Raw genomic sequence first — 11,755 nt, 5'->3', positions numbered from 1 at the left:
CCAATGTCAAGATCTATATGTTAGTATGTTTGTCTACAATTATTATTTGTAAAATCTTTACAGTCGAATTAGGAAACATTATTATATTCACTTAACAATCGGTTTAGCTAACCTATCGATAACCACTGGAAAGGAAGGTCAAGGAAGGTCGTGATTGACGTCCATGCAAAGAATCCGGGTTAGAATCGTAGTATTAAAGCATGATCATTGGAAGTTTTTAGCGGAATATAAGAACCCGATTCTTAATTTTTAACTAAAAAACTAAGAACCGGCTCTTAAATAAGAGTTTTAAGAGACGTTTCTTAATTTTTTTAGTTAAAAATTAAGAGACGGGTTCTTATATTCCGCTAAGAACCCCACCTTAAGAACCTCCCAATAATCATGCTCTTAGAGCATGTTTATTCGGGGTCTTTAGTGAGGTTCTTAGTACGTGAGCCTCCATAAAACCTTTAAAGATCGGTTACAAAAATTAATAATTAAGAACCGATTTTAGTGAGTTTTTTACACTGTTCGCGGATTCCACTGATTCGAGACGGTCCGCGATTGGTTTGCAATTTAACTTTTTTTTTCTTTTTTAACAAAAGAAAACTTAAGAAAGGTTCAAAACTGAAGTTGTTCTGCGTAGTTCAGACAAGTAGGGACCACTCATCTGCAGACACAGAGAATCTTACAAGTGCCTAGTTGGACTGCTTTGGTCTTAAATCAGCAGTTAGCCCACGTGTCCATATCCAATCCTCCCCACTGATCATCTTCGTACTATTATTTTTTCATGCTTGGTAGACGAGACACCTTTGCTTTCTGACATTATTATCTTTGTTTTTATTTGTTAACAACGTTCTTAAGTCTTATCTAGAATAATTTCCAAATGTTTGATAACAAAGCAATGGAATCTTTTTGTAAACCAATCAAAAAAGAAGTTTATGAATCTTTGTGTGCTTTGATTCAGAATTACAAAAAAAAAAAAGTTCATAATGATCGAAGGATTTATTGGAAAAGTCCGTGTCGAAGTTGTGTACTTAAAAGCGAGATTTAAAGTTTGATTAGATGTTAAATATGGAACGATACTTAGGTTCATCCAACGGTAAATAGTTAAATTCACCGCACTCTTCGTAACCAACCAAAATACCATGTATGAATAGTTAAAAAAAGCAATAAAAATAAAAAATTAAATAGCTGATTAAAAAACAACACCGACGTTAATTAATGCCGTCTGCAAAATTCTAAATTCTAAAAACCTAAACTCTAAAACCATAAACCTTAAATCCTAAACACTAAACCATAAACCCCAATCCTAAAATCTTAAACCCTAAACCCAAACTCTACACAATAAACCCTAAACCTAAACCATAAACCCTAAATCCTAAAATTAAATTCTAAATCTTAAATCCTAAACCCTAAACCCAAAACTTTAAATCTCAAACCCAAACCCTAAATTATAAACCCCAAATCCTAAACCCTAAACCCAAAACTTTAAATCTTAAACCCAAACTCTAAATCATAAACCCTAAACCCAAACCTCTAAACCGTACACCTTAATCTTATTAACTAGCAGATGAGTTTACGGCTTAGAGGTTTGGGTTTAGGGTTTAGGATTTAGAGTTTAGGGTTTAGGATTTGAAGTTTTGGGTTTAGAGTTTAGGATTTGAATTGAGGGTTTAGGATTTAAGGTTTATATTTTAGGGTTTATGGTTTAGAGTTTTGGGTTTAGGGTTTAGATTTAAGGATTTAAGGTTTATTGTTTAGAGTTTGGGTTTAAGATTTAGAATTTAGATTTTAGGATTGAGATTTATTGTTTAGTGTTTCGGATTTAGGATTTATGGTTTTAGAATTTAGGTTTTTAGACGGCGTTAATTAATGTCGGTATTGTTTTTTATTTCAATTATTTTTTTATTTATTTATATTGTCTTTTTTAATAAATCCTACGTGACACTTTAATTGGTTACGAAGATTGGGGAGGGCATGAACCTAACTATTGTTCTTAAATATGGAATCCGACGTCGAAAAATTGATGGGTTATCTAATATTCGCATGTTCATTAAAAGGTAAGGTTTTAACATTAAGCATTCACAATTAAAATACTGTAACAATGTTTATTTTTAATGGTATACTTCAAAAGCTGAAGATCTTTTAGACTATTTTTTCTGAGTGTCAGATTCGCATTTGTCTATTTTATTTCTTACATCAGAAAAAGAAGAAGAAAGCATACATCAAGATAGAAGATCATTAATGGGAATTGGACGTACATGAAAACCAATTAAAGTGTTGTGAGATAAAAGACAAGACCAATAATTGACAGGAAAAGAAATACTATAGTCGAATTATTATGTTATGTGGAACATACATAAAGGAGGCCCATTTGACACATGTTTCTTTTGTAGGTGTTGTACCCACTGTGTTTTCTTTGTTTCTTATTCTTTCTACAAACAACCTATATAACCTTTACGTTATCGCTTCATTCGTTACAATATTTTCAAATGAAAATCTAAGTTTCTTATGAATGACCTAAATAACTTTAACTTGGTTCATAGGTTTGGATAGACATACATTCGTTAGCAAATGATATTATTTATTCTATATACAATTGAATGTCTACGATCCAAAATCTGACCCTCAACGACAAAGTATTCAAGAGAAAAAATGTCTAATCAACAACCTGAGTCTCCGAAATCTGGTGACTACACGCAAACCGAATGTTCGGCTCATTCCAGGGACGATAGTAATATTCAACAAAATGGGTCACAATTAATCATGAGAAGGCCAATCTTTGAAACCTGGGCTAGTATTAAAACTTATTAGGAAGTGGATTTAAATGGGTTATTTTAGAGGTGCTACATCCTTCAGCCCAATTAAACGCATCCAGGCCACACGACATTTTTGAATATTTTTTTAGATATCATCTACCTAATTTTTGTATCATACAATTAAATAATTAAAACCAATCATTCTTACCAAATTTGTTTAAATAATTAATAGCCGACAAAAATAATTAATTAAATAGTAGCGATAGATCTCATCGTGGGTTAGTGGTCGTATACTCGTATTTTGTGGCATGAGTCGCATGACATGTATGTGAAAACAAAAGAAATTTTAGGTACCAGAAACATTTTAAATTAGTATATTTATAGATATGTTTTTGTCAAATAGTAGTTATTAATTATTAGATATATTTTTTTCACTCAACAAGATTATACTAAATTTAGTAAATTTTCTCTCGCACTAGGATTTAGCCAAATCCTTTACTTCCCTAGTTCATTTTTCTTTTTTGCTGTTAGCAGTGTTTTTTTGGGTTTACAATAACTATAAAATAAATCTCTGAACGTTCAAGAAAATTTTGGGATTCTGAGAATAATGAGTAGGATTCCAAACCATTATTCTAACCAGAAACTCATAGATTTGACTTACAGCAATTCTAAATTTAAGAACTCAAAAAAGAACTAATAAAAGTGTACATTTTGGAGATGCAAAGAAAGTTCCAAGAAAAAACAAGTTTAGCTTGCTTTCATATAGAAAAAAAAATACATCTAGACATACTTCTCAGTTATCTATTTACAGCTAAACATACTTTCAGCATCTAAAGTATTTTCTCTTTGTGAATTCTCTAAAAAATTCTTCTAATTTAAATAAGTTAAAAATGTGTAGTTTGGTTACATTCACTCCTCCTATCTTAATCTCTCGTTCCACTGTCACAGTCATCTTTTACATTATTAGTCTATTTTCTCTCTCTCTCTCTCTCTCTCTATTTTTCTGCATCTTGAAATTAATTTTCCATAGTTGAAGCTTACAAGATTCACCATTCTTATATTTCTTCACTTTATGGTCCACTGTATATCTTCTTGTAAGCTTCAATCATCTAGCCGGTGAATTTTAATTTTATACCAGAAACCACATATCTAATTCTAATTGTTGGGAATGTCCTAAAATCATTTGTACTTACTCTTGGTAAAGTCGTAACGTCGAGATGCGGCCGTCATATAATATTAGGTGGTTATAATGTTTTGTTAGAAACCGCTTATAATCTATGAATTGAGAATTCATTACTAATATTATATGATCCTATAGGGTCACACACCTAAGCGAATTGGATTATAAATATTTTAGGGTTTATATTTATGTTATATATATGATATATAATTTACATATAATAAATACATATGCGATATGTAAGGTAACTTATATATGCATGTATGCAATAGTGATTGCACGTGGGCTAACTAATACAAATGGGCTTAGTCATAATTCAAATGTGATTAGAATTAGGTTTCATGCACGTTATATAAGGTCATACCGTTGACGTTTTGTGCGATATACAAAACCACACAAAAATAAATGTGACGGCTAAAACCCTAAGACTTGGTTTGTTTGTCTTTCCGCTGCAAAACTTCCATGTATATTTGAGACCCTAAGATCTAAGTTTATTTTAGTATTGACATGAGATTCTAGGCAAATTGAATTCATAGGTTGATTTATAAATTGTTATAAACCGATATGAATTCCAACGGTGGTATCAGAGCCTACTTGCATAATACTGAAAATAAATTGAGATAGCTTCAATGTGTTTATAGAGATATACACGTTCGTTGTTAGTTTGTTTATGAACAAAAGAAATTATGTTTGATCTGATATATCCAGCTAATTCAATTAATCAGTTGCAAGTGATTTAAGAATATCTAGATATACGCGTAGTCATGTGATGATTATGTATGTTGTTTACACATGGTTTATGCATACATATATAATTTAAAGAAAACACTCGTGTTATTGTAATACTTGTTAACTTTATTTTAGATAAAGTAATATGTATAATGGAATCATGTGATTGTCTATGCCTTCTATTTCCAAGAAAGGACAATTTTGTCAAGAAAAAAACAAAAGCTAGTACAAAGTACACTACCAGCATAAAGTATGTTAAAGTGTAAGGACTCATGACCAAAGTATGTCTATATCTAGGAAAAAATTACATCTAGACATACTTCTCACTTATCTATTTACAGGTAAACATACTTTCAGCATGTAGAGTACTTTCTCCTTGTGAATTCTCTAAAAAACCCTTCTAATTTAAATAAGTTAAAAATGTGTAGTTTGGTTACATTAACTCCTCCTCTCTGAATCTCTCGTTTCACTGTCACAGTCATCTTTTACATTATTAGTCTCTTCTCTCTCTCTCTCTCTCTCTCTCTCTCTCTCTCTCTCTCTCTCTCTCTCTCTCTCTCTCTTTCTCTCTCTTTTTCTGCATCTTGAAATTAATTTTCCATAGTTGAGACTTACAAGATTCACCATTCTTATCTTTCTTCACTTTATGGTCCACTGTATATCTTCTTGTAAGCTTCAATCATTTTATACAAGAAACCACATATCCAATTCTAACTGTTGGAAATGTCCTAAAATCATTTGTACTTACTCTTGGTAAAGTCGTAACGTCGAGATGCGGCCGTCATATAATATTAGGTGGTTATAATGTTTTGCTAGAAACCGTTTATAATCTATGAATTGAGAATTCATTACTAATATTATGTGATCCTATAGGGTCACACCTAAGCGAGTTGGATTATAAATATTTTAGGGTTTATATTTGTGTTATATATATGATATATAATTTACATATAATAAATACATATGCGATATGTAAGGTAACTTTTGTATGCATGCACTACAAGAAAAATGAGTTTTATTAGCGGACGAAAAATGCTATATAACGATAGTATAGCGGTTTTTGAAGCGATGTATCATCGTCCGTCATAATAGGTAAAAGACTTTACATAGCGGAATTTAGCGGTGCTATCTTTTCGTCCATTAAGATAGCGCTTTTTATTCTGCAATTAAATATGTTTTAATAGCGAATCATTAATGCTATTACTTCTTTTATTAACAGTGTTTTCCTATTGTTATGGTTAAAACTATTATAGCAGTTAGATAGGTGCTATATATTTTATATATCTGTTTATATTAATAGCATTTTCCGTTTATTATGGTTAAAACTACTATAGCAGTTACGAATTTGCTATATATATTATTTATATTTTTATATATTATTATTTTACATTTTCATATATATATATATATATTTATTTATTTTTATATGCTCGAATTACTGAATTTTAAAACAGAAAATAAATTTCATTTAACCTTCAAAGATTCCACAAACATCCAAACTCTACATAAGTTTCATACTACATACTTCACACAAAAGCTAAAGAAGGGTCTTAGATATAAACTATCTTATCATTTGGCCAAGCCACAGTGCTTCCTACTGCATCACCTATATATTCGATTTCAGAGTTTGGCCTCCACATTCGTGCCGCATCGAACTCAGAAACCTCTACCCAGACCTTCGTAGCATTGGGACCTAAAGGGACGAAATGCAACTTCTCTGCTGGATCAGTTGAGAACACCCGACCTAAAGCAATCCTTTGTCCTAAGCCAGGATAGTCCAAGAGAGCGCAATTATGTTTACCACCTTTGTTGCTGCTACCAATGCTTTGACTACCACTCTAAAACCAAAATGACAAACAATTTAATCACATTATCATCACCGACAACCTACCAATTTGACGACATTACAATATCTAAATTCTCAGATTTCACAAACTAACCTGATTGGATTTCCTGTTTGATCCAGCAGGTGATCGTGGTTGAGGAAGTTTTAGCTTATCTAGAGGCCAAGCAATTGTCCCATGTACTGCATCACCCATCTTTATCATTTCAGGCGTTGGTCTCCATAAAAATGCATCAGGCTTAAAAACCATTTCCACTCTAAGAATTCCAGCATTCGGGCCTAGGGGAATTTTGTTGACCAGTTCACTAGGTTCAATAGTCAACAATACACCCTCATCAATCAACTCTTCATCTATTTTCCAGTAATCAAATATTTGAACTTTCTCTAAAGATGCAGCTATAGCCTGAATCATGCATAGTATATATACGAATTTCATCAGTATATAAAGTTATTATCAAAGAACAGAAAATGGATAATGTTTACCTCTGATCCGTCGGTGTTACTCTTTTTTGATAAGCCAATAGAATCGTCCAAGATGAGCTTCTCAGATGGCCATGCAATTTTGACTCCAACAGCCTGACTAAGCGATACACAAGTTGTAGTTGGTCTCCATATAGGTGCTGTTACGACTGAAACACACTTCACTACAACAGCAGCCGCATTAGGACCCGGTGGAATTCGACCAATCTTATGTGGGTTCATCAGAGTAGAATTCTCCTTCAGCAACAACCAAATCATCATTCGAGATCCAATCCAGTATCTGGCACCTTATTCCTCCCTAGCTCACATCGCTTAACTCAGAAGTAGAATCATATCCGCCTTTTTCTAACCCAATAAGGAAACAAAACTTTTAAAATCTTAAAGACCACAAAATCTATTATAATTATCAACAGCAATAAGGAGTTACCTTTTTACCAGCTAAGTCCTTAACCACATTTTGCAAATCTTCAACCTTGTTGATTAGATCTGCTTGAGTAGCTTCAAGCTTCTGGACATGTGAATCTCTAGCATGTAAGAATGCCAACTTGGTGGCAGTAACTCCTCGTCTCATCCCCCTAACTCTTCCTGGTTTATATTTTCCTAGAACCTGGGAGACAACATCTTCACCAATATTATCTGCTGAATTTGAGTCCATTTCACTGTCAATTCTCTTTATCTTCTCCTACAATCATAAATTCAACAATATATGTAAAATTAACTTTAGAAGGCATCATAATATGACTGTTGACATTTAATCTTACTATGGTATCTGCGAATTCTTCATGCACTGGTCTTCCATCAGAATGCGTATGACCAGCAACCCAAACCTTAGTTCTAGTTACTTACTTAGGATCTGAAGTGTTTTTTTTCTACAAGTTAAATTAAAATCTTGTCAAGAGATTTGTTTCTAATTAACACATATCTTGCGTTTGAATACGAAAAACATACCATCTCATCTGCAAGCCGAATCATGCCTTTACGGCTAGTGGTATGAGGAATTTGACCCTTCCTGAGTTCCCTGTACTTATCACTTTGTTCCTACCGATAACCAAGAACAATTACAAATTAATCCTACTTACATACCCAAATTTATTCTACATAAGACACATATGATATTACCTGAAAAGCTGAAGTACATCTTCCTTTCACCCAATTGTTCCAAGATGTAGCAGATTGTATGTTTCTGGGTTTCATCTTCTGTAGTTGAGCCTTGTTTTTTGTAGCTCTAACCATGGAAGAAAGTCTAGATTTAGATCCACAAACAACCCATCTGCTTGAACACTACATCCTTTTGCCATTCTTCTGTCAAGTTGAATCTTCCCTGCAACACATATCAAAATTCAATGCGTATTCATTTATCTCACTGTAAGATAGAGTTGACAAAATCACTTGTATTTCCTCCCACAAAGCATCTTTTGTTTTCTCTTCTAGATGTCTCCAGTCATCTAACAGTACAGACACATGCTCTCTGACAAGAGGACCAAGGAAGGAGGACAATGTCACTGATCCACGACCAACATGCTCTCCTAGAGCATTAAACTCGACCTCTACCTTGTCCTCTATATGTTTTGCGACTTTTCGCATTTTTGTTGGACCTCTTGTCTTCTTCACTTGGTTATTTGACTGTTGAGTCTGTGTCTCAGATGGAGTGATGACTTCGTTTATTGAAGGAGGTTGAGTTTCATCATCTTTACCTTCTTTTTCTACTGGTGGTTCAGTGTCATCTTCTTTATCTTCTTCTTCTTCTAGTGGTTCAGTCTCATCGTCTTTATCTTCTTCTTCTCCGGTGGTTCAATCTCATCGTCTTTATCTTCTTCTTCTTCTGGTTCTGCATCTTGTTCGACTTCTTCAAAACCGGTAAGCTCGACATCTTCCATTTCTTCAGCTGGTGACTGTAATTCTGCATTAACCTTTGGACCATTCTTCTTAGGTTTCTTCGCAGTTAAAGACACTTGTGGACTAACATCAAGGCCAGCTTGGCGCTTACTGCGACGCACCTTCTCAGTAACAGCTTTGGAAGTCATTGTACCAGCTTACCTGAAACAACAACAAACTATCATTACTCATATATAAAAACACCCTCACAATCATTCCTAACACAAAAACTCTCATCATCAGATGCTTGATCTCCAGTATCTTCTTCATGCTCAACTGTTACGGGTGCAGAACTAACTTCCTCTTCAGTCTCTAACTCATGGTATCCTCTAGGTGGTGCTCTCATAACAACATACCAAGGTGAGCTGTCATCTTCTCTAGAGTAGAAGACTTGTTTAGCTTGAGAAGGCAGAATGTAAGGATCATTAACAAATGATGACTGGTTCATATGGAGATTGACCAGTGTGAAACCGTCTTCCTCTTTCACTCCTCTCCCTTTATGAGCCCAACTACACTTAAACAGAGGCACCTCAAACATGTGGTAGTCAAGCAATATGATCTCCTGAATGACTCCAAAGTATGCAACCATGTCTGCCTGTTGGTTCGCATCTTTGGCACTAGCTCTGCACATGGAGAATGCTTCATTTGTAACCCCACTGTTCTGAGTCTTCCGCTTAACATCTTCCGTCTGGTAACGATGTCCATTAATTATAAATCCCTTGTACGTGTGTGCAACATTTCTAGGTCCAAAAGCAAGCCATCTGAGCCTTTGTGAATGCTCCTTTGAGTTATTAGGGATCTAACAGTAAATAATCACATATCAATATTGTTGATTATGTAAACGTAAGTTATGAGACTTAAATAAGTAAATCATACCTTCTCTTTTATCCAGTTTGAAAACCTATATGTATGGCATTTCCATAAGACAGTTCCATTTCTTGCGCTATTCATGAGGATGTACCGATGAGCTATATCTCTCTCCTTATCAGTAAGTGTGACTTCTGTAGCTTTTTATAGTGGACGGCCTTCTAGTCATCATTTCTTGTAATTGCTTCTTCTACTGGAACTGATTTTTGCAAGAACTCCACACAAAATGCGAGGCATTCACAAGCAAGATATCCATCGGCCATACAAGCTTCAGGTCTTGCAAAATTCTTCACATATGCCTTAAGTGTCTTCATATACCTACAAAACAATATAAAAAAATTATTGACATAAATACTATTTTTTACTTGGAAGCCGTAGTGAAAACAACAAGAATATTACCTCTCGAATGGGTACATCCACCTGAAGTGAACAGGGCCACCCAAGCGTGCTTCTCTTGCCAGATGCAGTGGAAGGTGAAACATGATATCAAATAATGCAGGTGGGAAGAATCTCTCTAGCTGGCACATTGTCTCCACAATCTCTGTTTCTAGTGCAAGTAGCATCTCTGGATCAAGAATGTGTTGGCAGAGTCTGTTGAAGAAATTGCATATGCGAGTCACTGCTATCCGAGGTCCTTTAGGAAGTAAACCTCTCAACGCTACTGGTAAGAGATTCTGCATAAGAACATGATGATCATGTGACTTCATGCCGCCAATAGAAGGAGGATCCAGTGAGACACAGTTAGCTATATTGGCACAGTATCCATCAGAGCCTCTGAAGTTGGATAACCTTCGGCAGAACTTTCTTTTCTCTTCCTTTGAAAGCCAATACGCAGCTGGAGGCAAGTAAGTTTTCTTCCCCTAGCTTGTGTATGTAAGTTGCTTCTAATACCCATCTCTTCTAAATCCTTTCTTGCTTTCAGTCCATCCTTAGATTTCGCACTATGCATCAGTATAAACAACAGCGCATCAGACACGTTCTTCTCGACGTGCATGACGTCGATGTTATGCCTCACAGGCATATCCTGCAATTTTTCAGAATATAACATTAGTATCTGCAGAAATCTAATACAGTATTTGTAACTTGTAAAATAAAACATACCTTCCAATAAGGTAAGTCAAAGAAAATAGATTTTTTCTTCCACCGCCACAGATCATCATCTTCCTCACAGTCGTCAGCTGAAAGAACATCATCTTCACCTCCTTCTATCCTTTTCCGCTTACTCTTCTTAGGTAAAGGTTTCCCAAAATCGTTTTTAAAGTCCTTAAGACTGTCAAATATATCGCAGCCACTCTGAATCCTCTTTGCAGTACCAACCTCCACTGTATTGTCAAACCATCCTTTCCTTCTTCTATAAGGATGACTAGGCCTGAGCCGCTTCCTGTTCTCCATGTAAACATGTTTGCGACTAAACTTTAGCCACCTATGAGGTGTACCATTCCCGCAGACATTACACGCTTGCTTCCCTTTCACTTTACACCCAGCTAATGTTCCTAAACCAGGATAATCGGTGATACTCCACATCATCATAGCTCTAAGTGTAAAACTCTCCTTCTTAAACGAATCATAAACTTCCATACCTTCTGTCCACAAATCATGCAAGTCCTCTATCAATGGCTGTAGATATACATCAATGTTGTTGCTAGGTGCGGTTGGACCAGGTATCAACATTGTCAACATGATGTTCTCGGACCTCATACACTTTGTCAGAGCCATATTGTAGTTGACTAATAGAACATGCCATGTGCTATGCTTCGTGTTCTAGATGGAGAACGGATTCATGCCATCTGTTGAAATACCTAGTCTTAGGTTTCTTGCTTCAACAGCGAACTCTGGCCATTTGTTGTTTATCTGAGCCCAATTCAATGAATCTACTGGATGACGCATAGTTCCATCTTCAGAAGCATTAGTGGAGTGCCAACACAAGTCCTTTGCCAACCGCTTTGATCTAAACATTCTCCTGAACCTGTCTTTAATCAGAAAATACCTAAGCACCTTAACAAGAATCCCTTTCTTCTCTTCACCAGTCTGCTTATCCTT

General features: G+C 35.0%; 1 protein-coding gene across 1 annotated transcript; it reads right to left on the bottom strand.

Moving 5' to 3' along the window:
* Positions 1–9,032: 9,032 nt before the first annotated feature.
* Positions 9,033–11,431, bottom strand: LOC106330161. Its single transcript, XM_013768693.1, has 5 exons — positions 10,817–11,431; positions 10,607–10,739; positions 10,115–10,460; positions 9,910–10,033; positions 9,033–9,647 (listed from the first exon to the last, which is right to left on the bottom strand). Exons 1-5 carry the CDS (start codon positions 11,429–11,431, stop codon positions 9,033–9,035), a joined length of 1,833 nt encoding a protein of 610 aa, XP_013624147.1.
* Between the last annotated feature and the right edge of the window lie 324 nt (positions 11,432–11,755).

This window comes from Brassica oleracea, chromosome C3 (assembly GCF_000695525.1).
Source record: "Brassica oleracea var. oleracea cultivar TO1000 chromosome C3, BOL, whole genome shotgun sequence".
In the NCBI taxonomy this organism is placed as follows: Eukaryota; Viridiplantae; Streptophyta; class Magnoliopsida; order Brassicales; family Brassicaceae; genus Brassica; species Brassica oleracea.
The sequence above is the reverse complement of the archived record's forward strand: the minus strand, read 5'-3'. Positions and strand labels throughout refer to the sequence as shown.